At 46.1% G+C, this 27,392-nt stretch overlaps 1 protein-coding gene and 2 long non-coding RNA genes across 3 annotated transcripts; all 3 read left to right on the forward strand.

The window, feature by feature from the left end:
* Positions 1–345: 345 nt before the first annotated feature.
* On the forward strand, positions 346–9,299 carry LOC140214286 (uncharacterized). The gene is made up of 4 exons (XR_011891271.1): positions 346–1,056; positions 5,844–5,864; positions 5,964–5,984; positions 9,176–9,299. It is a non-coding gene; the product is annotated as an uncharacterized lncRNA (long non-coding RNA).
* Positions 9,300–12,963: 3,664 nt separating this feature from the next.
* Positions 12,964–16,730, forward strand: LOC126518244 (uncharacterized). The gene is made up of 4 exons (XM_072285202.1): positions 12,964–13,160; positions 14,573–14,649; positions 16,503–16,590; positions 16,695–16,730. Exons 1-4 carry the CDS (start codon positions 12,987–12,989, stop codon positions 16,728–16,730), a joined length of 375 nt encoding a protein of 124 aa, XP_072141303.1. The 5' UTR covers positions 12,964–12,986.
* A 1,043-nt stretch (positions 16,731–17,773) lies between these two features.
* LOC140214115 (uncharacterized) lies at positions 17,774–27,094 on the forward strand. The gene is made up of 3 exons (XR_011891043.1): positions 17,774–17,926; positions 22,970–23,077; positions 26,247–27,094. It is a non-coding gene; the product is annotated as an uncharacterized lncRNA (long non-coding RNA).
* Positions 27,095–27,392: the final 298 nt, after the last annotated feature.

The raw sequence follows: 27,392 nt of genomic DNA on the forward strand, positions 1-27,392 counted from the left end.
CTGTTAAATAAAAGCTGCTCCGTGTCTTATTGCGTCTTGCATAGAATGTCAGTTTTATCCGCATTAAAACGCATGGCAGATGAACTTGTGGTTATCTAACCCTTTACCGTATACACATGTACCTAAGCACGCGAGCCCCCCCCCCCCCCCTTTTTTTTTTTCTTTACGTTTTGTCGAACATTACAGTAAGACCGCCGCGTGCGTGGGGGGGAGTGCGGTATCGAACCCACAACGTCGTTCTCTGCAGCAGAATACCACTGCCGTAGAGCGACCGGTTAAAGCTTTACATCGAGGACAAGTTCCTTTGTCGGAACGCGACCCCAGCGCTGACGCTTTCCTTGTTCACCCACTCTGTTAACCTTTAGTTAAGCCTTTATCTTTCTGTGATGCGTTTGTCTTGTCTGAAGGTGCGCACGCCATCTTACACGTGGCGTAGCAAGCGATACTTCTGGACATATCCTACATTTCACTAACATAATCTTTAAGGGAGCGGTTAATCTGAACCGAAATTTCATTCATCCAGTTGCATCGATCATTGCAGGTGGTAGAGTAGGGTGAGGGCATCCGCGGATCTGCGAATGTATTCGTTGAGCTAGTTTTTTTTTTTTTTTCTTGCTCGAGCATTTGATTCATTGAATGTTTAGTTTTCGTTGCAGTACATCGCAATATTTTGCAACCTGGCGTTGAAGTGAGCGATATTCCTTATTGATGCCGCCACTTCATCCGGGCACGAGATGTCGCGCTTAGGCTAACTCCGAACCTCCTCCATTTTTTTTGCGATGGCAGTGAGGACAACAGCATTTGCTTTTCACATCCCTCTTGAAATGTGACGACGACGGAAGGCTTGCTAGTTGGGCGTGTGCAAACGGTATTTTTGGTGGAACGAGTATGAAGTGTTGCTTTTTTGTTGTTGTTGTTGGATCAGCGAGTGAAACTCGACCGGCGCTTTCAGGTCCACCGGAAACATATTCACACAATACTGCGTCCTATTGCTCATCGTCTTCTCCACCATGGTCGTCGTCGGCGTCGGAGTCCACATGGCGTTCCTGAAGAAGAGTGAGTGACTCGCGTTTTTCGTGTTTCACGCCAACCCACTAACTGAGCGAGTCCAGAAAGCTGGGGATGCGTGTGAAGGAAAGTCGTGTTTACGAAAAGCGAAACAAATGTGCGGATTATGTCTGTTTATTTGAAATGAAGATAAAATTAAGAAAGCGGGAAATGAAAGCGGACGAGTGTATGGACAACGTGGTTCGGGTGGGAATCGAACCCACGTCTTCCGCCATCACGCGTGCAGTGATTTACTAATGAAGTGTGTGTGTGTGTGTGTGTGTGTGTGTGTGTGTGTGTGTGTGTGTGTGTGTGTGTGTGTGTTTGTGTGTGTGTGTGTGTGTGTGTGTGTGTGTGTGTGTGTGTGTGTATGTGTGTGTGTTTGTGTGTGTGTGTGTGTGTGTGTGTGCGTGCGTGCGTGCATGCGTGTGTGTGTGTGCGCGCGCATTAGGCCTGATAATGATAGCCAGTGCCTCTCACGGCCATGGTGGCGATGTATCCTTCTCGTTGTACGTGAACTTAGGATCAGGCTACGACGTCATACACACCTGTGTGCCATCTCATGGCATCACGGGTGCCTAAGTCGAGCGACGCGCTCGTTATGCAATAAGCGAGAATAAGCGAAAGCGAGTGCTCGATTGTTTGTTCGTTACAACTATATTTAAAAACATAGAGTGATGCGCTCGGACGCATGATGTAGAAAAATTATTAGCTACAATGTGCCAGGGGTGCATAGGTAATGTAGTATTTCCCAGCTTGTTTCTGTTACTGTATACGCCGGACCAAAAAGAGCTTTCGAAGCACTAGTAGAAAAGTGGATTTCCTAAGAGTGCTTCGGCACTTATACTAGATTTCATGGGTGTGGTGCGATGCTCCTACAGGTAAGCGTACAATGCACTGCTTCATTCTAGTGTGAATTGCGTTATCTACGACCAATAAAAGCGTATTTTTTTTCTCGCGTATTCCGTGTTTCGAACGGTTTTTTTTTTTTTTTTGCGGTCATTAGTACAACTGACAAATATAGGGAATATGAAGCCGTGTAAAGTACCTTTTCTCATCGTGCTCTTAGCTTTGTTTACGTTTCTGAACACTTCTATGGGAAAAGGAAGCACCAAAGATGTGTAGAATCATCATCATCATCAGCCTGGTTACGCCCACTGCAGGGCAAAGGCCTCTCCCATACTTCTCCAACTACCCCGGTCAGTGTAGAATGTAATAACATTTAAGTGACTGCGACAGTTGCCGATCCGCAGTCACAGACTTGTAAGTCGAGTACTGTGCAACGAGCGATGGAACGAGAAATGATCGGCGTAACGTTAAGAGACATAGAGACAACCGTACGGATTAGAGAGCAAGCTGTAGTAGCCGACGTTCAAGTTTACATTGCGAGGAAAAAAACATTTCGTTGGAGAGGCCGCGTAATGCGTAGGGCATATCACCACTGGTCTGTTACACTTAAAAGTGAGTTCCAAGAGACAGGAAGCGCATTCCAGAACGGCTGGCACAAGAGGCATTCTTCCTGTAGTAAGGATAAATAGGAGGCTGATGATGGTGCTCATTCTTGGGATCATTTGTAGGATTACGCCGGCAAGCCTCATCCCTTTACGATTGCTTATTAGTTACCCAGAGCACGTTTCGTAAATAAAGTCCGCTCACCGTACGACACAGGTCGTGCGCAGTCATTAAGTATACGATGTAATTTTAGTATTGCATTCTCTGTTCCTTTCTTTCTTTCGTTCTTTCTTTCTTCCTTCCTTCCTTCCTTCCTTTCTTTCTTTCTTTCGTTCTTCCCTTCTTTCTTTCTTTCTTTCTTTCTTTCTTTCTTTCTCTTTTAGAACATAAAATATACAAATGGAATATTTCGTTGTTTTTCGCACGTACGACTCTGCATACGTAAAGCCACCACCAGACTAAAGCCGAGCAACGAAGTAGATGGTAGCTGGCCCATGCCGTCGTCCAACTCATCCACGCTGAGGACGTTGTTGAAGGGAAGGACTTGTTCTCATCGAGAACGAGGAATCTGGGATTTATTTACAGTATCTACATAAGAACGTTACAGTTCATCAGTCTAGCATGACTGAAAGAGAACGCACACCAAGCAGCCGCGCCACGGCTGCTTATGAACACTCAGTCCTCCCTAGAACCCTAGGTGAGGCGAAACGGCCGTTCAACTGTCGACTAATTCGGAGCGTCCAAAGTCGTCGTAGCCGACCCGCCTTTGATTGAGGGGGAAGGTTTACGCACTCACATCCACACAGGTTTCACTAACCACACCGAGGTGGGAGGGTTCTCGCAGACAGAGGTCTTGACCCGAGCAGGCGCCTCTTTGATCCCAGAGCTGACCCTACAGACGGTGGCCGCCGCGTCTCTCCATTGACTGAACACTTCTGGGACCCGTGAGACCGCGCCACAAAACACCTTCTTCCAGGAGTTCCACCGCTTCAAACCAACCGTGACGGTGACGGCGAATCCACTAACAATACTTGGCCCACCGACTGCGTATAGACATCCCGGCGCCGTCCGTTTGGGGACGCGGCGCATTGTGGTGCTTACAAAGCGAGCCGTCACAGCAGACATGGCGCCGATGGGCTATTGACTCGGCGCATTGTTGTTTTCTTAAGGCGAGTCATCCCAGCGGGCCGGGCACGTTTCGATGGTCACTTCTCCTCTAGTTCGCCAGCCCATTACGGCGCAAATTGTAATGGAAGACGGCCAGTGAGACGCAAACATGGAACGCTTTCGAAGGAACGTGCCTCAAGAGAAAACTTTACATCGCGACCAACTAAGCGAACAACTCACGGAAGTCGGGCTGATAGTTCGACGCTGGTGGTCCAGAAGCTAAAGGCGAGTGGGAACGAGGCGGAGCGTTAGAAAATTGGAGCTCGCGCCGCCTCTTAGGCCTTCTGCTTTCCGCGGAAGGCACCGTGAACCGCTACCAGAGTTGTAACGACTTGCGTGCAATTAATTACTGGTGTTCAATTACGTTTGTTGGAAATGTTGCACTTTAACGATTACTCTGTTTCCTTTTAAATGCTCACTGTAATTCAGGTAATCTTTGCCCAGTAACCCATTACATGTTACCCGTTACATTTTTGACGAAACAAACTATAACAGGCGACACAGCTTTCAGCATGGAAATTTGGCGAGAACGCTAGTGTCCAAAGGGATGAAAACATGTGCACTTGTTTCCTGCTTTCTCCAAGAAGCGTCCTGCGGCTACGCCTCGATCACCTGAACGTGGCAGGCTTGCCGATTTCCACACCCCTCTTGGAAGCCCGGCTTCTGAGCTTTTCTCTTGTAAAGTTCTTTCTCTCTCTCTCCCTCTTGGAAGTGATCTTAGGCGGCTAAGGTACCTCCACTTGGAATAATTTTGCGAATAGACCAATTCTGAGATATTCTAAGTCAAAATTACAGTAAAAATGCAACGTTACTCCAGTTACTTCAACAAAACGGCTTGTTATGCATCGGAACTCAAAAGTTACTGCGGACCCATATTTCGAACTTGGTGTCATCCAAAGTATTCCTTTCAAGTGACCATGATTCTTGAAGTCAGCAGCTGCAATTCATAAACTGCAGTATGTGCCATAAAGCAATTACTTAAAAAGTTAACTGGCAGAAGGTTATTACCTAAATAAATATTCATGTTCATTTTTTGAGCAAAATATGTCCCCGCTTCAGAGTATTCTATCAGAAGAAGCAGAATTTCGTTACACACGCCACAAGACATTCTTTTAATTTTGGTACCAATAAAAAAGACCCTCGCAAGCACCTATTCTTGGGACTGTAACACACGCGCTGTATTTCAGGGCTGAATAATATGCAGCTTCATATTTACGACTTCAGGGGAAGCGAAAGCTCATTTCAGCGGTTGCTGGCGATCAACGAAAGCAACAGCGAAGCCGCCAAGAGAAATGCGCGCTGGCCATGCTCACGTTGTCGAACATGGAAATAGCCACGTTCGGCAACGCTATTCCTTAGCGTACGTACACATACGTGCGTTAGGCTCGCCAAATAAACGTTAACGTAGTCCACGTAAACCGAGGGGACATAATACCCTGCGGAACATGCGCAGTGAGGGCATTTCTTTACGTACGCACTGCTTTTACGTTTGGTTGCGAACGCTGTTCTAAAACTCTCTGTTGGTATCACAATAGTACGTGCTGTCACTATCGAGTGGAAGCTGCTTTTGAGATTGAATGTTACAGACTATGCTCAGTGACAAGCTCAGTACAACCTCAGTACAAGCTCTACCCGCAAAATCACACCACACCTGCGTCTCAGCTCTGAAAGACTGTCTCAGCAGCTGGTATCCGCTTACGGCTGAAATGCTGGCGCCCTGATAATGTAAGTGCTAGCTATAGTTAGTCAGTGCATTCTCGTTGCCTATACCTTGTTTATACATTTGCCTGAGTACTGATATCAGAGTCTCGTATAAAATGGGCAAGACGTCCAGATTTCATTCTAGAGCCACCGACACAATGAACCGTACGGCGAAATGAGCCATCTTAAACACACAAAACATGCTTCGCGTCAGGTTATTACCTCACGAAAATTCAATCAGCCTGGCTGCTGACTGAATCGTGAGTGGCCCGGATATACCTGTAAAAATTTTACCATAGTGTCGATTCCTACAATGGGTGGGATCTGTAATATTGTTTACGTTAATTTTCTCGATGGTTGCTCTTCCGCGGTAACGTTTCGCTCCTTTGATTTCATTCGGATCAAAATGTCTTGTGATTAAATTATTTTTTGTTACGAACCCGTCTCCTCATTGCTTTGTGCGTTTTCTTGCGCAGACCCCATGGAACAACTTGAAGGTATGTGCCTAAAGTATGTTCTTCAGTTCTGGCCTCTCGGCATTCGTGCCACTGTCAATAATGATGTGCAACTTTCTTTTTTCTTTGATTTTTCTTCAGAGCGCATCACGCCACAGAAATGTAAGTGTGGCGATGTTTATTTTTCTTTGTGTGTGTGTGTGTGTGTGTGTGTGTGTGTGTGTGTGTGTGTGTGTGTGTGTGTGTGTGTGTGTGTGTGTGTGTGTGTGTGTGTGTGTGTGTGTGTGTGTGCGCGCGCGCGCGCGCGCTTGGTTTGTTATTTTTTTTTTCTTTAGCTCTTTTCGGTTTCTTTGATGTCGGTAATCCTTATGAGGATTCCAGAATATAAAAGGGATCCTTTCTTGATCGTCAAGATTCGCAGCGACGTTGGAGCTTCTCGTATATAGTGGCATAACCAGCGAATATACTACCATTTCTTCTCGTTTTTTTTTATTATTTATACATAATAAAAAAAGAAATCTCGTACAGAGCGCTGTTGTGCCTTTTTCAGGTTTATTTTTTAAAAGACATTAATTGCTCCTGTGAAAAAAAAAAAACACCATATCCGGATAGCTGAATAAAATATTCACTAATTGACTTTTAAGCATTGAAATTCAGGATTATGTTCCAATTAACCCGATGGAAGTCTAGAAGTCACAAGGACCCATCTGCGTTGCACAAATACTAAGATTAGCACAATCTTAGAAATGTCCGTTTCCGAAATCTGCTGACTAAGCAGCTTGGCAGGTTAGTGAAGGTATGATACACAGACCAGGTCTTTTAGAAAGTGTTACCTCGAAAAGCGGTGTATCCGGCAGCCCATTTCAACCCCGTAATGTCCACACGCAGTTCCACATGGCGCGAAGCTATAGAGCATATTTTTGACATCGATTTATAGCTATGAAGAGTAAATAAGTAGCAAAATACAGGTATTGCTGCAGAATCCGTTTCGCAATGACTCTCGACGGCAGTGCGTTAGCATTTAACCAATATACCGACACAACGTATCGCCACCGTCGAAGCGAGTAATGCATGAGGCGTGCGCTGCAGCGGCACTCCTCTTTCGCGCTTCCCTAACGCCACTTGGCGCCATCTGGTGTCGCCGCCGCAAAGCCTGCGCGTCGCCTTCGAAACGCTTGGCGCGCCGGCGCATGCGAACGCCGAGAAACTCGTCACACGGCAACCGGACTCCCATTATGCGCTTCCTTCTGGACACGTTGCGCCATCTAGTGGCACTACCGAGAAGTCTGCGGGTGGCCTCAGAGACTACACGCGTGGCGCCCCGATGCCTGCGAACGCTGAGAATGGTTCCCTCGTTGGCTGCACACTCAGTGGAACACGCTCAACGACCCAAGTTGTCGAGAGGTTCAATGAAGAGTGGCGCACACTCTTAAGCAAAATTACACCCTTTTGCCACACAACAATAATTGTCATCTGTCTTACCCGCATTTCGTTTCTTTCACGCGGCGAGCCCGGTACTACCCAGTAACGAACGGCATGCGTGTTATCAGCGTGACATAGCATTCCCGACAGGAAAGTAGCGGGCGCGGCGTTTTCACGAAAGGAAACACAAGCAAGGCAGATGACGATTATTGTTGTGGGGCAGAGATACACCCCAAAGGGTGTACTTTTGCCTCAGAGTGCATACCTATAGTGGCGCAGCTCAGTGAAGCATTGGCGTGAAAGGAGCTCACCGAAAGGCGCCACCTGCCGAGTGCGATTGTGGCGCAGCCTGCTAAAGCGTCGGGTTCCTGTCTGTGAAGAACCCTTCACTCTTAGAAAGAAGTTTACACCCTTTGGATCGTATCTTAACTCGCAAGAATAATCGCCATCTGTCTTGCCCGCATTTCCTTTTTTTTTTTTTTTGACGCTGCGAGCCCGGTACTTCCACGTCACTGACGGCTTGCGCGTTATCAGCCTGACGTATTGACAAAAAAGAAAAAGTAGTGAGTGCTGAGTTTTCAAGAAAGGAAGCGCAAGCGAGACAGGTGACTATCGTTGTTGGGCGACAAGATAAGCCCCAAAGGGTGTGAACTTTTTCTAAGGGTGCTTTGACGTGGGTTTGATGCCGCTCAGCATCGGATAAATTTAAGGCGAATTCCCAGTGACACATACCTACAGTTACCCAAGTTTGCGTCAAAGATGTTCGTTGAAGAGCGGCACGTGTGTACAGTGTTGCATACTCAGTGACCAAAGTTTGTCCGATCGGTGGTTTTGAACCCTGTTACCTCAGGACAGCCGCCTGATTCGTTACCCGTTCGACTACGAGCTACACAGTGACCCAGCTGGGGCGAAAGCGGTTAGGTACAAGCATGCATAGAGACATGGATACAGATGCATATATAGATACATAGCCCCGAGAAAATGCGTGAAGTATCCAAAGAATGCTAGCGCATTAAAAGAATGAGAACTATTATTCAGTTACAGTTTGATTACTGTATGATTTATTTAATTTGTAATTTGTGCGTTAAACTACCCACAGCTGCAACTTCACTCCAGCCTATCAAATACTCAACTGCAGACTTTGCATTAGGTTTACAGCGCTTCTATCAGCATATTTAGGCATCAAACTCAGCGTAGCGTACAGGACACATTGAGCATTACGGGGCTAAAAATGGATTTATAGGAAGTGCACGATGCATATCTCGGTGGTAATTTCTTTAGCGACGTTGCTCTGAATTATTCGCGGTAGTTCAGAATCGTTCATCGCCTTCAGTTGGCACTGTTCACGGCATCGGATGCTTTGCCGGGAATGACTCTACAAAGCAAAAAAGAACTGTGTAATTATAGTACGCGACCTCCATAGCATAACCATGGGGTGATTGAATAGCACTCTGGCAACAATTTGATCCGCTGGAAGTGAGATACAGCCAACTTTTAATTTTTGAATATTTTCTCAGGCAACGAGGTTACCTTCGTGCGTAAGTATTTTATGGTGCCACTCTTTCCGCTTTTAAATTTTGCTTATCCCGTTTCCTGTGCAGTCAGTGTTGTCTGATTGGCTTTCGGTGCAATATAAAAGCAAAATCTTGAAAGTACCGTAGCCCAAATTTATCTTCGCCCTGCTCGGCATTGCACTTGGTTCTGCTTTTGGGTTTCTCGTTACGTTGTAGCAATAGAACACTCGTTGAATAAAGCCAAGCTAACTTTAACGTTATTTCCTTGAAACTAATGTTTCGTCATATGCGTATTCATTATAGTGATGTTGCAGTGAAGCGTCGTGGGAGTTGACGACGCGCCCGGTAGTATGGAAGGTATCGTTGAGATGGGAATTTCGTAGTGACCGATGTCGCCATTCTTTCTGTTCGCATCAGCCGACAGGGAGTACCCTCCACTGCTGTGTTCCGTGAACGGCAAGGTCGAGTTGCAGTACCTGAAGCTCCTGTGCACACACTTCATCTTCCTCTCAGCCACCGTCGACACCACCAAGCTAGTGGCGCAGCCTATCGCAGGCAGTAAGCGTGTGCGTGCGTGAATAATGGACTGTATGCACTGTGCGAGTAATAACAAGGTAGACGGCAGTAGGCGCATTTAGAGCTATACTCCCGTCCGTCCTGTCTTCCTCGCTATGTAGCTATACCGTATGTCCCAGCTGACGTTAGCCAAACAGTCCAACGAAAGAGAAAAGAGATTTAAGAAAAACGCAGCGCAAGATACAATGAGACCCACTGTGTTCAGTCATCCGACCTGTGACGACGGTACACCGTGTGTCTTAACATCGTATTTTGCACCACGTTTTCTAAATATTTTTTTTTCTCCTTAGCCAAGCTAACAGCTCGGCTAACGTTAGCTGGGACACCTTGCATAGTCGTGATCTACTATCGTGTCCAACTTTCCGCCCTGGTGCATGATCTCGTCGCGCGATCAAGTGCCTGGTAATATTCGCATCAAGTAATATCGACTGTCCCGTACCCCGCCATCTACTGTTTCGAGAAGCACCATATCACATTTTATTTACAATGGGCAAACAAAGAAAGCCTCTGCCTTTGAGGCTTCCTGCAACGACCTCCAGGGCCCAACGTACCAAGCAGGGGACCCCGAACGATAGTTTTTATGTATGGGCCTCCTACTTTACCAATGCTTACAAAATAACTGTACAAATGTTTTGGGAAAAACGTGCGGAAGGGCGTGTAAAATGGCGCTGCAAGTCCGTGAGGTTAGGACGGCAAGAACCCGGACATTATTCCTCCATGCGTAAAACCGGGCGCTTCGTCGGGTGTTGCCCGCCATTTATGTTCTATGGCCATAATAGCTTTAGGCTTCTTTATATCCGGCCATCCTTTCCGTCAGACCTCCCCACGGAACGTTTGCCACAATGGGCACGTACGTGAATGCATAAGCAGTCATCAATTTTTTTACCAAGAAGAGGAATTCTCTTTTTTAAAGAGATTAGTAATGTTTTTTTTTGCTATATTACCTGCGTTTTATGAAATTTTTTATGAAAAAAAATCAAACAAAATCTGAAGAAATTGCCTTCCAAATATATAAAACTTGAAAAACACATGTCATGTCATAATATCTATAATTTATAAAATACAAGCATTACTGAAACGTACAGGAAGTGCTCACGATGTTACACATATAACACGGGAAGAGAATAGCAGTAAACCACTTTGAAATAAAAGAAAATGTTCCCATTTTGATTGCCTACAGCACAGTAAATTTTAAATGTCCTAGCTTGTTGGGGACGTGAGCGACAAGATAACGTTTTTTTATTATTTTTTTGTCTAGTAATGCTGCACTTGTTTGGCAGATGCCATAAACATTCGGCAAAACAAAACACTCTGCTGCACTTGCGGCAGTAAATCTTCACCATACGCTGTAGAGCCACTATAAATAAGACCTATTATTGTGCCAACATCGCTAAGACATCTCAGTCGGCTCAAGAAATGCGTCACTCTTCGAAAGGCAGAAACGTGATCAGCCCACCAGCAGCCGACGACATTAACGAGCTGGTTTTACGGGTCTCCATCGTTCAAAACAAGCTCGCATGACCTGACGTCAACCTCAGGCACATTGCTACTAGATGCGAACAGTCATTGTAGGACGCAGCAAAATCGCGAGACCAAAGGTCGTTCTCGCAAGAGCTCAGCGATCAGCTACGGGAGTGATTGCTGTCGTAGCCATGACCGAGGACACACTTCTGCGCGCTGGCAAAAAAAAAATCGCCTCCCATATGGGGAAGCAAATAAATATATCAAAGAAGGGACCACTCGCCAAACTAAACTTATACTGCAGTGTAAACGGCGCAGCGAATTTGTAATGTCCCGGGAAATCCCAAAATCAGTCGCTGCGCTAGTGGGTCGCTGATGACACCTGCTCAATGGCTTTCGTGAGGAAAGTAAAGTCATCATCATCATCATCATCATCATGCCTGGTTACGCCCACTGCAGGGCAAAGGCCTCTCCCATACTTCTCCACCTATCCCGGTCATGTACTAATTGTGGCCATGTTGTCCCTGCAAACTTCTTAATCTCATCCGCCCACCTAACTTTCTGACGTCTCCTGCTACGCTTCCCTTCCCTTGGAATCCAGTCCGTAACTCTTAATGACCATTGGTTATCTTCCCTCCTCATTACATGTCCTGCCCACGCCCATTTCTTTTTCTTGATTTCAACTAAGTTGTCATTAACTCGGGTTTGTTCCGTCGCCCAATCTGCTCTTTTCTTATCCCTTAACGTTACACCTATCATTATTTCCATAGCTCGTTGCGTCGTCCTCAATTGAAGTAGAACCGTTTTCGTAAGCCTCCAGGTTTCTGCCCCGTACGTGAGTACTGGTAAGACACATCTGTTATGCACTTTTCTCTTGAGGGATAATAGCAACCTGCTGTTCATGAAGTAAGAATGCCTGCCAAACGCACCCCAGCCCATTCTTATTCTTCCGATTATTTCAATCTCATGATCCGAATTTGCGGTCACTCCCTGTCCTAAGTAGACGTATTTCCTTACCACTTCCACTGCCTCGCTACCTATCGCAAACTGCTGTTCTCTTCCGAGACTCTTAAACATTACTTTAGTTTCCTGCATATTAATTTTTAGACCCACTCTTCTGCTTTGCCTCTCCAGGTCAGTGAGCATGCATTGCAATTGGTCCCCGGAATTAAGCAAGGCAATATCATCAGCGAATCGCAAGTTGCTAAGGTATTCTCCATTAACGCTTATCCCCAATTCTTCCCAATCCAGGTCCCTGAATACCTCCTGTAAACATGCTGTGAATAGCATTGGAGAAATCGTATCTCCCTGTCTGACGCCTTTCTTTATTGGGATTTTGTTGCTTTCTTTATGGAGGACTACGGTGGCTGCGGAGCCGCTATGGATACCTTTCAGTATTTTTGCACACGGCTCGTATGCACCCTGATTCCGCAATGCCTCCATGACTGCTGAGGTTTCGACTGAATCAAACGCTTTCTCGTAATCAATGATAGCTATATATAAGGGTTGGTTATATTCCGCACATTTCTCTATCACCTGATTGATAGTGTGAATATGGTCTATTGTTGAGTAGCCTGTACGGAATCCTGCCTGGTCCTTTGGTTGACTGAAGTCTAAGGTGTTCCTGATTCTATTTGCGATTACCTTAGTAAATACATTGTAGGCAACGGACAGTAAAGTAACACACTGTAAACAGGGACATTAACTAAAATTAACTAAGCAACAAGACACGTTCTGGAGTTCACCGTCGTTACGATTTTGGCCTGTTGGTATGCCATAGTAAAGCTTTTGCTGTGTGTGCTTGCGCTGTGTACAGTGCTCACCGATTCCAACCGCCATAATCAGCCAGCAAGGCGTCCTACGCTTTTTTACGCCGCCAGTCGGTGCTGCCGACACCAAGCTGACGCAATGTGGTTAGTGGCGGAAGCGGTGGGTCATTGTGGCGCATTATGACTGCATTCGGCTCGCCGGCGATCAGCCAGGGCTCGACGGTGGCTGCCATGCGAGCTGATTGTCGCTTTCAATCGCTCAGCGCTACGGTTAACTGCTCCTTTGAGGGGAGCCTGCCACTCAATTTTTCTTCTGAAAATGAATGCAGCAGTTCCTGTAGCGCTGAGCGTTTAGGATTGTCGCTGAACGTAACGAGTCAACTTTGTCCTTAGGCGAGGAGGCCTTCGTAGAGTTCAAGAAGATGAAGAGAGAGTTTGGAAACATCACTAAGCTCGTGTCCTTCCCGGTACACGAGATCGACGCGATCGACATGGCGGACATCGACAAGGCGTTCGCGTCGATCCGAGGCGGTTTGCTGGACGGCATCGACATTCGCTACATACAGGGCACGGAACGGTCGATCCACAAACTCAAGGTATGCCAGTCGGGGTCACCAGTTCCACGTAATAAAGGATATCGCTTAGGCTACGTTTCTGTATCATGCCGTGTCCTGGTTGTCCTGGATCATGCCGTGGTTGCTCAGTGGCTATGGTGTTGGGCTGTTGAGCACGAGATCGCGGGATCGAATCCCGGCCACGGCGGCCGCATTTCGATGGGGGCGAAATGCGAAAACACCCGTGTACTGAGATTTAGGTGCACGCTAAAGAACCCCACGTGGTCGAAATTTTCGGAGCCGTCCACTACGGTGTGCCTCATAATCAGAAAGTGGTTTTGGCACCCCAAACCCCTTAGTCTAAACAAAAAATGTCGTGGCCGCACTGCCTCATCTCGATATCCGTGCTCATGCACTTGTTCTCATAGCTGCCATAAGGTGGCGCGAGGAGATGAAAGTCCGCCTCTTGCTTTCACTTTTTGCCCCCTCTTACTCTGAGCACGAAAAATTCTGGGAGTTGACCGACGTCACATGGACATGTTCCATTTTTCTGGGGTCTGTACTTCACCCGCTAACAAAGTTATCGCTCAGCGCGGGACGCGCCTGCATGGTTTGGAATTTACTCGGACGTTATCGTTGTTTATATCTGTTGTGTATGTTCTCGCCGATGCTTACGTAATCAGATTGTTTGCGCAGCGCGAATAGGGTTATATTTTCTGGAACGTATGCGAGCACCAGCGATTACACTGGACCCTTCGACGAGTCGTGTTGTAAAAGCCGACGCGCTTGTCGCGCAGATAAGATTTCGACTATCGCCGACCATGCTCGCCGTTATCGCTGTGCTTCGAGTGCCACTCGCTTTTGTGGGCACAGGTTCGCCCAATAAGAGGTTGTTTCGTGATTCGCGGTTTTTATATGTTTTCTTCACCGTCACTACAACGTGACGATATACGGTATTGTGTTAATATTCTACCCTCCTATCAGAAGAAAAGGGAGAAGTGTAGCTAGTTGGAATTTGGATGGCTTCAACGAGATTCGGAGATTCAGGTGCACGTCTATACCCTAGAACGTGAGGGACCAGCACATTAGAAGCGTGGTGCATTAGGCTATTTGCTTTGTACTAGACTAGAGTAACAGTGCGAAAGCAGAGGACGGACGTCACAGGCGTCGAGGATAAGCGCTTGTCCTCGTAGTTGTCCTTGTCACGTGTTAACTTGCCTTGCGTTCTGCTTTCGCACTGTTGCTAGGATGAAACAGTATGATCGGGAAAACTGTATTAAGAAACAACATGAACAAAGCTGTTCATGTTATCTCTTTGTAATAGCTGCAGGTGCCGTATTGTCTTCACTAAAACTTTAGAGGCGAATATCGAGGCTTTTCGAAGGCGGTCAACGACCCTCTCTCTCGCACAGCTCTCACTATATTAAAAGGCCGTTCTTTATTCCTTCCTCCAGGAGCTGCGAAATCTGGCCGACCAGAAAAAGTACCTTATCCACGGGGTTTTCGAGAAGGTTAACATAAACGTGATGAGGTACGAAGCCATTCCTGTTCGACAAGAAGGTATCGCTGTCCTGTGAACGACCTCCCATAACAAAACACTACTATTCCGAACTTACCGTCCAAGTATCAGGTCGCCGCTTCGTACGCCTTTAGCGAGAATGAATTTTATTTTTAAAAAAAAAAAACCTTTTGACTGGCGCCGTGTTTTGTGGTTTGACCGAGGCGTTATGTAAGCTAGTACTGTGATGGTAGGTAAAAAAATGCCGCCGTGATATTTTTTGCTGGCATAACGGATAAGAGCTCTTCATACTTGCCCTAAATGTTCATGACGTAATTCGCCCACGAAACAAATGCACCGTAGGGGGCATTTGTTTGAATTGCAATTTACAAATTCTAGCAGTGGACTTCGATAGGCGCATCCACTTGGAACGAATTCTCAGGACGACACCAGTTTCGAGATATAAATTCCCGAACTTTGCGGAGAAATGCATTGGTGTTTCAGTTACTTGTGTGCTTCAGTGCATGACACGACATTTTGTTAACAAATTAACTGGAATGCCAATGCATTTCTCCACAAAGTTATGGAATTTATATCTCGAAACTGGTGTCATATCGAAAATTCGTTCCAAGTCTGTCCGTCTTGCGAACTCCACGGCTAGAATTTGTAAATTGTAATATGGGCCATAATGTAATTAGTTAAAAACTTAATTAGTTGACTTTTATTAATTATTTGATAGTGCATCTAAATTTTTTGTACAAGTATTGTCCGCCACTTTGAGTAGACCAGCTCATGAACTAGAATTGGGATGTCTGCCACAGACAACATTTAAAGATTTTTGAAATTGTTCGCTGAAACACCCTGCATATATCAGTGCGCATGGATACATAAGGAGTTGTGTGCTGACAGCCATTCTTCATTTAATGAACATCGCTTTTAATTGCAGCTTTCTATTAGCATCTTAACATGAGAATTTTGGCTTCTTAGCAGACAGATTTCGCGACGAGTTTTAAAGTGAAGCCGCCGGCACAAAGCGTGCGTTTACACTATAGTACTCCTATAAGCGGGCTGATGGGCAACTGTGTCTAGGAACCGTCTTTTGTTTGTACCGTGACTAAGCTGCTTACCATTCGACATCCAAAAGCAGTGAGGTGAGCACAAAGAGATTCTACAGTACTACCGGGGGTGCTTGCTCTAATAGCGCGGGCAAGACAACTACATACGAAACTAGCGCCAGGACAAAGGCTAACTCTAAAGTTTATTATCGGCAAACAAAGAATCTTTTTTAGCCCCCGTCGCAAAAAAAAAAGCAGCCACAAAAGCAGAAACAAATCGTGGTGTGTGCAACCTCAAAACATCATAACATCGTCTAAACTGCGCTATTTAAAGCAAAATATGCGTACTCACGAAGTCGCCCAAATCCCAGGTATTGTAAAGTAGTAGTGGGGCCGAGCGGATGCATGTCCAAATTACTCTTAAATTTCACTGGGAAAAAATTCCCCGTGGTATTGCTCTTGGCAACACCCATAATGTTGCCTTCGACTCCAGCACAGCTGGCCACCCTGCGGTAGATTGGTGGCTATGGCATTCCGATGCTGGGCTCGAGGTCGCCTGTTCGATCCCAGCCGCGGCAGTCGCCATTTCGATGGGGGGCGAAATGCAAAAGCTATTGTGCACTTCGGTTTAAATGGACGTTAAACAACTACTGGTGGACAAAATCAGACGGTGGTTTTGGCACGCAAAACGCCAGGATTATTTTGTTTTATGGGGCACTAATTGGCACGTGGCTCTCTCCAAAAAAATTCACTGTGTAAGATTCTATAAGCACTAACAGGTGAACACGTCTGAATGACCCTTCGCATTTTTTTTTTTTCATTCGCAAACAGGCACTTCCACCTGGCGTCCCTCCGAGTGTACACTACACTGTCGCAGGGTGCTTACAAGGCTGCACCAGTTCAGCCCTCGGTGAACGTTGTGAGTGCGCCCCTCCCCTCCCACTCCGTACAGGCATACTGTATGCAGTATGCGTACATACAGTATACTTCGCGTTCTGTGCGACATCAGGTGATCCTTTACAGATCTTCCTTCAGTGCATGGGAATTCAAGCTGTGTAGTGAATAAACGCTGCGTGATTAGTATGAGTGATACACTTCTTTCGAAGGACAAAGTCGAGAAGACCTTTGTCGTAGGGTATGCGTGCCCAGAAGTGTAGCCCATTCATAAGACACACCATCCTCATGATCGCACGAGACTGGGTCTTTCAAATTATTGCGTCTTAAGCTCTCTTTACCACTATCGTTTGCTATGAGGCCCCACCACTCTCATGCATTCGGATTAGTTAGCGGATCAAAATTGCTTTACATTCTTTTGGTCATTCAGCACAGCCACCCACTCGGGCGGTTCAGCCTACGGTTTTATGCACTTCTCTGGAAGAAATCAAGTGTTCAATTCAAATTCAAAATATCATCACTAAAATGGCAAGCAGAACAAGCCAGCGCTTTAGTTTAGAGAGATTCCCGTAAGAGTTCACCGTCGTTGTCGTCTTCGGGTCAGTTAACTTTCTTCTGGATTGACGGACAGTGTAGGTACCGTCAACAGCAAAATTTTACGGCACGCGGGGTCTGCCAAGAAGCTGAATTCTGGCGAAGCGCGGTCACAGAGCCTCGAGTCAAATGTTCCAGCGTGTAGTAACCTTCGACACCTGCGCAGTGATTCATTAAATTAGAAGTTCCGTTCCTGAGCAGCGCAGGAATTTACTTTTGCTGGCGAAACTGTATCCCTTAAACGATTGCTGTTGATCGTACAAGGCCAGAGATTACCCACAGAAAATACATGGATGTACGAAGATGTTTTTCTTTCATTCGGTACTGTAGGATATCTATGGATTTTATGCGCAATTACATGTTTGTTTGCATATAGTTGTGACCTTCATAGATGAAAGACCGCAGAAAGCATTCACTACCAAAGACGCGTTGCTCCACGTGCCTGGCCTTACAAGTAAGGCAAACGTGTTTGAGGTAGTGTTTGAAACGTCGGCATGGTGGGCTTGTGCGAAGAATCGTAAAAAAAAAGCATAGTTTACTAGAATTAACACATGCTGGGTCATGTGTTGACGAGATCTATCGTAAAAACACATGGGTGCTTCTTGCAGGAGACCGCTGTCACCGCCTACGCAGCGGCAGTAGTCGGTGCCAAGCTCGAGAGTTTCGGCAACCACTGCGTAGCGTTCACCCTGGCCCCGGTGGGGTTCCTGGGTGCTCGCCAACTCGAAGACCACGCCTACGGTGTGAGGAAGTACGAGTACTGCACGGTGCGTACGTATACACTCTAAGAAAAGTTTACACCCTTTGGGGTGTATACTTGCCGCACAACAATAATCGTCATCTCTCTTGTCCGCATTTCTTTTCTTTAACGCGGTGAGCCCGGTATTTTCCAGTAACGAACGGCATGCGCGTTATCAGCATGACATAGCGTTCCCGACAGGAAGGTAACGAGCGCAGCGTTTTCAAGACAGGAACGCGGTGAGCCCCGTACATTCCAGTAACGAACGGCATGCGCGTTATCAGCATGACATAGCATTCCCGACAGGAAGGTAACGAGCGCAGCGTTTTCAATACAGGAAATGCGGGCAAGACAGATGACGATTATTGTTGTGTGGCAAATATACACTCCAAAGGGTGTAAACTTTTCTTAGAGTATACCGCTACCATTTTCTGCCCGAAATGTACGATCAAGCACTCGCCAAATGTGCACCTCCGAGCCAGTTCTTCCAGCCGTAATTTCCCCGCAGAAATTACTATATGGGACTCGCGCTCGCGCCGACGGAAGCCACGAGCACGGCTGTTCAGCCAGCTTGCAAATATTGGCTCGTCCATTGACTCGCCTGAACTTCGTCCTTCTGGCTTCAAACGGCTTTGAGACTTCGCCAGTTGATCGTTTTCAATAATACATTGCCTTATAATTGTAGTCATTCCCACTGATTGAGGTCATCCTTACTCCCTTGTGTGTTGGGAAAAAACTTTATTTCGAAATTAAGACAACAGAGGCAGAGAAAGCGTGGCGCACAAATCCGCGAGAAAATCCGAAGTCACAGGCAGGAAGATCTCCCAAATCCATGCTCATAGCATCATCCCCAGGAGCTGAATAACCTCAGCACCCGAATTTCTTATAGATTATTAGTAAAAAAAAAAACCTCTGTGCTGCCAACGCCTCATAGATAACTGCAAGCCTTCGCTCTTACTTTTAATGCCCTAACGTCACGTGCCAGGGAAGAGAGACCTTTCGAAAGAGCGCTTTGTGAAACAAAGGTGTCACATCACAAGCACAGCCGCATTACCGCGCTGTGGCCGCCGATATGTCAATGGCGCGGCTTTGCGCGCCATTGCGATCTCAGAGGCCATGCTTAGGTTGTGCAGCCGCGCTTGTCGCGAAGTGACACCTTTACACCTTTGTTTTACAAAGCGTGGTTCTAAGCTCGCTGCCCGGGAGCGTGACGTCACTGCTCAAAGCATTATTACTTTATTCGTTCAATAGTGCGCACTCAAGGTCTAACAGCAGGGTGGACAATACAAACAAAGCAGCAAAAACAAAAAGAAACAGCAAAAAAAACAACGTCGATGCAGGCTCAAAAATATTAATTTACACTCTGATCACTTGCTTCGGTAAGGCAATTCCAATGATGTATGGTGCTTGGAAAATAATAAAATTTAAATAGGTCATTGCAAGCAAGATATGGCGTTAGCGCGTTTTGTTCGTGGTGTCGAGGGGGCTTGGTAGTTAAGGGTGATAAATACGGTGAGAGATGTAGATCTACTTTGTTATTCAAAAGTTGTTAAAGAAATTCTAATCTAAATCTTTGCCTTCGTGCCTGTAATAGCGGTATGCCATTAGTTTAGAGGGTGAGTCTAACGCGGAAAATCTATTCAATGTAAACCTTACAGCCTTTCAATGAATACGTTCAAGGCTATCGACGTTACATCTGGTATAAGGGTCACAAATAATGCACGCGTATTCTAGTTTTGGTCGCACAAGGCTATTGTATATATAGCAGAGGAGTTTAGTAGAAGCAGTTTTAAGTTTACGTTTCAGGACGCATTGTTCGCGGAAGGCAGATGAGCAAACAAATTCATTATGAAAGCTGCAAGATATGTTAAATCAGTGTCACACCGAGATATTTTAGCAACTTACTTGTTGTAACGGTAAGGACACTAGTAAGCAAGTATATGAAAGTGGATTTTTGTTTTCGAGTTACTGGAAGGCACACACATTTGCTCCTGTTTAGTGACGTTCCCCATTCTATACACCATTCATGCATACATCCCCCGGACTTATGTTGAGGTCGTCGTAATCGTTAGTGCAAATGATTTCTTTAAACAAAACACAATCATCCGCAAATGTCTCATTTCTACACCAGGGTTAACGACATCAAAAATATCATTAATATACAATACAAAGAGCAAAGAGCATAGCACATTGCCCTGTGGTGCAACACGTGTGACTGGTAGACAATGCGAGTGCGAGAGTTGACCCCCTACCAGGCACGTACAGAAGGGAAGGCCCGGGGGGGGGGGGGCGGCCCCCCCCCGAAATTAAGCGGCATATCCCCCCCCCCCTTATCCGCCCAAGGCACCACTCCTCACACATTCCTAAAGCTTTGACAAATCAATCTACTCGGCGGTCAACATTTTGCTGCCTTTTACAGCGAAAGCAGTGTATGACTAACTTCCGTAGTTTCTTTCGGCGTCCGTTAACAGAAAAAATTATCATGTGGACCGATCCTGGTGGTAGTGCAGAAAGGGTCCAAGATCAATGGCACATAACCCTGTGGACTCGGGAACCTACAACGCGCCCTTCAGAATCTTCGAGATGGGCCCACATATGGGGAGTGCTTAGCGCCTGCTTCACCTCCACCGCGGGTCGGCCCGGCATTGCACTACCTTCGGGATGGATCCACCACGTATGCGGCGTGCTTAACGCCTGCTTCACCTCCGCCGCGGGTCGGCCCGATATTACACTATATTCAGGCCGACCCGCAGCGGATGTGAAACACTCTGCTTTTCGTTTGAGAGCTTTGACTGTCATCAGCTTTCGCTGCCATTTCATCTTCACGGAGCGGAATAGTTGTCAATTTTTTCACTCCTTTTGGATGGCGGTAGTTATCGGCATCTCCTGGGGTGTGGAGGCCACTTTTGTCATCGATTCGGTGCCCGTGCGATGAACTCAACATGAATTCAGTTGTCACCATCTGTTGCAGCAGGCAGGGCGTAGTGCATTGCTTTAAATATAATATTTTTTTTATTTATAATGCCCAACACAATTTTTATGTCACCATCGATTCAACGTTCACGCTCATTCCTGTTGCTTCGTTAATTCAATCTTCTTTGTTTAGACTAATCCAGGGGTCAGGAAAGGGATTCGGTTCATAGTCGGCTGGTCTGTAAGCTCGTGGAACGAGTTGTGGCCGGAGAAAACGCCAGTTGCGTTTAACTTTTCCTTTTGGTTCATTATTTCCTCGAGTGACAGCTCATCGCGACGCTAGCAGATTCTCGGAACCATATATCCGCAAATGTGGGTTAGATAAGGTGGAAAATCAGATATTGCGAAAAAGCGTCAATCATCAGACCCTGCAATAACCAACCCTTAAACCCATAATAAGCAATATGACAGTCACCCGTTACCTCGTGTGGTTTTTCCCTTATTGTACAGCATGTTTCGTGCAAAATTGGCAACTGGAAACAAGAGTCGCAAGGAGATGAGAAATTAAGCGATCTACTAAGCGAGAAAGCCAAGGCAACAGCCAAACAGGGAGGAAAGGCGAAAATTGTTTGTGAAAATATTTATGGATCAACATCTTCTTATTTAAAAAGGAAGTAGAGAAAACGCCGCCGGAACTGGAGAATAATTCCGTGTGTTTTGAATTACGCTTCTACAGTTATCAATCGAGCCACCTTACGTAGCCACTTCCCTGCTGTGCTAAAGTGTTCTAATCTTCCGCGGTGGGCGCAGTACGTCTAGAACCGCAGCGTCCTGCGCTCTAGGAGGTTGTACGGGACTGGTGACCACGCATCGTCACGCAACTTCGCAAATAACGGCACGAGTCGGTTTTGCTACTTGGTAGAGTAGTAAACGAGGGATGCAAAAGAACTGTGACTTTTGCGCAAATATACATTGATCTAAAATTCTTCCAGGGCTAATTTAAAGAACGCTACTAGAAATCTTTAGTTTACACTTCCGCTTGTTAACTTGTTCTTGGCAAGGTTCTTCCCGCGCACCTTTCATGCGCCAGTCCATGTGATGTGGTTCTTTGTTTGCCAAGTAATGAAGAGGTGTATCTCACAGGCGTACCTGTGAGATACGCGGTATTTCAATTCTCTTTTTGCGGATTTACGCGTCTTTATGGCAAATGGTGGGCATTATTCACATTTGCACTAGTAAAAGTACTCTCCACCTCATTTGCATAGAAAAGTTACCGTGGGTTGCCCCCCCCCCCCCCCCCTGAAAAAACATCCTGCGTACGTGCCTGCGCCCTACATCTACGCACTGTTTGCGATTAGTTAAGTAGGCTGAAATCCAACAAACAAGAATTTCTGGAATGCCTATTCTAGGTTTAAAAATGAGTTTACCGTGAGTAACATTGTTAAAAGCATTACAGAATAGCGCCAACTGCTGTTTTTCAAAACCTTAATAATGTTGTATGGGCAATGAGCTAACGTTTTGTAATCGCCACATCTTGTCATGGTGCTCTTATTGTATGTCCTGTGGCTTGCAACTATACTCCCTTCTTTAGCGTTTGTCAGATTACAGAAATATTGTCTGTTACCACAGTGGTAATTCCAATTTAAAGGATTGTTCTTTTCGCTGAGTTCAAAGCTGCGCAAACAATACCGACTTTTTTTTCATTTTTTCGTTTCATTATCCGCAAATGCGTAACTTCATTCCATATAAACGGCGAGGGCCGCCGATATCATACACATTACACATTGTTAAAAGTCGGATATTTTTTTCTTTGCAGAGTCAAAATAACAAAACAGCAGCAATCGTTTTTATGAGAAAACTCAGTACAGCAACAGATTGCAAGATAAAATAAAGGTTCGGAAGGGAACCCGTCTGGCAGAGCAAGAACGTAGTTAATAACGATGACCAATAACAGCGATGACCAAGGTAAAATTTGTTGAGAGACATTTCGGCTGCCCCACAGGACCAGTGTTTAGTATCACAAAAAAAAACTTCTTTTAATAAATTTCATTGTAGTCAGCGCTGAGTTTATAACTACACATTCTAGTGTAAACGTGTGGACAAACGCCAAAGACGTGGGCATGGATTTCCCAGAGCCACGTATTCTCGATTCTTTCAGGATTACAACCAAGCGGATGCTAGGAGGGACAGCGTGGACCTGTCGCATAGCGTTAGCGACAACGCAGCCTTGGTCGTTTTCGATAAAGCCGAAGATTTCGCGAACAAGGTGGGTTGCTCGGCGTGCCCAGGATTCACCAGTTCTAGAAGCGATCGTGCTCGTTGTAGAACAACTCTTTATCAGCCGTTCTAAACCGCGCCAGATCTAGCTCACGAAACCGAATACTCTGTATTAGTGGGCATCTTTTCGTTTAAATATTTTTAATGGTTCCCCGGCAGTTCACACAAACGTGGCAAGGTGATATGTAGTTCAACAAACCAGACTGGTGGGCTAGCTGGTATCGCATGTTAAAGATTTTTTTTTTTTCAGCTCTTTAGTTTTGTCGCATTGTCGCATGTTAAAAGTTTTTAGGACAACACGAACGGCGTTCGTGTTGTCCACTTTTCTTCTCTTGTGTCCGTGTCTGTACGCCTTACCACTTCTTTGCATTATGATTTCTCACCAACTGGCTCAGCTTTCTGTCGTTGTAATGTAGCTTGGAAATACGCTATTCCCTGGGTGCTTGTTCTCCCCAGGCTGCTCGTAGTAATAAGTATTTCTCGCCTTTTTCTAGCCTCCCCCTTTAATTTTGCGTTTTCCGAGGAGACACAGAGGCATGTCGTGGTTGAAGTTGATAGAGTTACAGTGCGTGGGACGGCACGAACATAAGGAAACGGACGAAGAGCCGACTGTCAAATAATTGCACGCACAGCAATACACGAACGTGCGAAACAGGAAGGAGAGGAGAGGGTCAGACAACCAAGTGAACTACGAAGCAATAAAATGGCGTAAAAAGTATATATATGTATATATATATATATATATATATATATATATATATATATATATATATATATATATATATATATATATATATATATATGTATATATATATATATATATATATATATATATATATATATATATGTATATATATATATATATATATATATATATATATATATACACAAAAAAAATTCACAGGCCTGCGTGGCACACGCGGCACAGTCACAGTGTTAGCTGGAGAAGCGGCTCCATGGGAGTTCCGTTTTCGGCACCAAACACTACAGGGTCTTCGCGGCGAAGTCGCGTCGTTTTCACGAGGACCATTTGAACTCCGTCCGTCCGGCGTCGACTGAGAGCTGCGGCTTGTGCTGCTCTCTGCACAGCGGTCCGCTGAGCCCGACGTTGCCTGGTTGCAGTCGCTCGCACAGCTGTACGATTCGTACCGGTCGCCCTCCGCACAGTGGTCTGCCGAGGCCGACGTCGCATGGTCGTGCGTAGCTCTGCGATTCGTTTCTTCGGCAGAGGTTCGTGCCTTGCGAGCAGCTGCCGTAACGTGTACCGAAGAGCAAACATAGGCATCGAGGCTATGTGGCCCACACGTCGCATCCCTTGACCCATGGCACGATGTGATGCTGTTGACGATGACGACGATGATGGTTTATTGACATCCCCTTCGAAACGGGGGGGAGGGGGGGGGGGGTGACATCTTTCTTTTTTCTTTCTCAAGCCTTCTCTATCTACCTTCTACAACTACCTATGCACCTGCTATATGGCGTGCCACCTGGTGTACTAATGTGCAACTGAAATATGAAGTGTGCGCTCCATATTGTGCGCACGGTACAGAGGATGTGCGCGCTGAAGGCGTAAAATCCTCTTGAATTACGCACTTCTCTGGCGAGAATTTCTACCCACAGGAAGCAGTTGCGCCCACGCTGCAGGAAAAGCAGCACCGAAATTTTCCAGTTCATGAAAGAAGCGCTCGCAGCAACAGAACTGGCGTAAAGGTGATTATAGCTAGGAACGCGGGATATCAGCCTCGCCTAAGCAGTGATAAAGCTAGAGTGGAACGCTGCTTGACGCCTCACAATCCTGTGTGTGGGTCCGCGGCAGCTTGCCTAGGTGGCTGAAACGTGGGAAAGTAATTTTAAAACTGGCAATCCGATGCTCTGGCAATCCGATGCTTCGGATACCAAGGTAATCATCGGTAGTACATGAATTCGTCTAATATCTGTGCTTGTGGTTTAAGATGTTCTTGTGTCGTTATCTATTACTATTCATCGATTTAAAATTTCAAGCAATATTTTTTTAACGAAGCATGGCAATACGTAACTGCTGCATGCATAATTGTTGCAAAATGTTGCCCGTAAAGATAAGTATTTCTTTGCAGAAAATAATCACTTCGCAGAAACACAAAGCTGCGTGAAGTTGGGATGTCACGGTTAAAGTAAATCCATATACTAACCTTTATTCCCGTGCTTCTCTGACCGGCCTAATTGCAGGTACCGTAGGCACTAGCAGCACAGTTCCTTCTGGCATTTTTTTAGAAAGTTTTATGGCCCGAAATCCGGCAGTAGGTCACATGCTCCCTTGAAACATCGTCACACTGATTTCTCCCGGCAGAAAAATAAGCGCTGCGTAACACTCGAATATCTGTTTCACTATATCTCTCGGTGCCACGTTCCTGCGCAAATCCACGCCAATCCAGGTTCAGCAAGGGCTCTACTACAACGCTCAATGTTCCTAGCAAGTTTAACTGTATGCGAGCACGCTCATCGGCTCCAGCTATCATGTAGGGCAGCATGGAAACACAGCATGCGCTGGAGTCGCGCATGCGCAGGAGCTGCGGCACTAAACTGCGGGGGTGTTCCGAACAAGCTACATAAGCCAATATGAACCACCGGCGCAGACTAACACTCCGCGGCCTCTCGAGGGAAATGTCATTACGCACAGTGTGTGTTCTTCTCGTCCCGGAGTCGATTGGCTCGAGCGATGAAAAAACTTCCAACTGTTTCTCGCCTTGTTCCACTAAAATCCCCATGTGTTACCCGACGCACTGTCAAGGGCTTCAGAGTACACCGCAATAGACAAGTGCCATTCGGGTGGAGCAGCTTTTGCGAGGCTATAGGTCAGCCTGCAGAAAGCGACGGTACGCCTTCTCCTCTTCCTAATCATCTTGTTCTTTGTGACTCTGCGCATCAGATCGAAAAGCGAGAGAGAATGCCGGAGAGGGGGAGAGCAGGATGGCGGCGACGTTTCGTCAGACAATGGTTACGATTTGTGTGGCGTTCATCTACAGATGGTTTCCCAGCCAATACGGTTACGCGCAGTCTGGAACTTCCTCCTATTTGTTCTGGCCTCAATATGCCAGAATATAATTTGTGGGAGGCCGCCAATCACTTAGTGATCGATACCTGTTTTTTTTTTTCTGTTTCTTTTGGCATCGCCTTCTCAGGTCGAGAAGATCGGCGCCCTTCCCAATGCTTGCGTTCTGCTGGACAACGTCTACTACGACAGCCACAATTGCAGCTGTGACGACAAGAACTTCAAGCTAATACGTGCCGCGCGCCGAGTCCTGTGGCAGACCCTCAGGCGATGAACCGCCAGCGCTAGGCTCAGCCTCCTTAAGGGGTCGAGAGTCGACACTTGGGGCTACCTCGACAATTGCCACGACGCCTTCAAACTTATAGGCCACTCATAATGCCTCCGCAATTCATTCACTCGCTTATCCCTGTAAAGGTTCTTAATCATTGCATGCATGCGTAAGAAGTCCAAGATGGGGATGATTCAGCAATGCCTTAGGCCTACCTGAGTGATGGGCTACATATCATACCTGTATTTTCGCTCGGACATTTACCTCTGAATATAGGTGTTTAATCGTTCGAGATATCTGTGGGAAGTTCGCAAATGTTTACGCCGGTAGTGAATACAAAAGCAACGTTTTCTTTTTCCTGATCTTTGTTTAATAATGCACGTCCTGGCATACCTTCTTCGATACTTCGGGAACTTCCAGGTTCGAAACAACATGTGCCCATTGCGGAGCCTGTTGACCATCACTCATGGTTGAACAAGAACGTTAAAGGGGTAGGGGAGTCAAAGTTTTCGCATTCACTGCCCTAACAATGCAGCTATGGCGCTAATCGAGAGCCCGAAACTGCCAACACTTCGAAGGCCACCACGCGAATAGCGTTGCTTTTATTGTCTCACTCACAGTTCGCGTTTGTTTATCGTGGAGCCAGAAAATCGCCGCACATAATCGTTCGCCTTACTCGCCCCTTTTGCAAAGGGCGAGTAAGGCGAACGACTTCATCATAATTCTTCAGAGGCGAACACCAATAAAATCCATGGAGATGCCGGTCGGGGTTATCACAAACCCTGTTGTCGACAACATTGTGTATTAGCACTCAAGCCCATTTTTTTATGTATTTATGCAGATAAAGATTAGATCTTTATATACTTATGTACTTCATAGTAGCAAACTAGTTTGAAGTAAAATTCCATAACGCAGACCTCAATATTGCTCTGCAAAATTAAGATTTAACGGAACCAATCTCAGGATCGCTGTCGACTGTAATGCGTTTAGCGTTGAATCAATATAGCG

The sequence above is a fragment of the Dermacentor andersoni genome, chromosome 11 (assembly GCF_023375885.2).
Source record: "Dermacentor andersoni chromosome 11, qqDerAnde1_hic_scaffold, whole genome shotgun sequence".
Lineage (NCBI taxonomy): Eukaryota > Metazoa > Arthropoda > Arachnida > Ixodida > Ixodidae > Dermacentor > Dermacentor andersoni.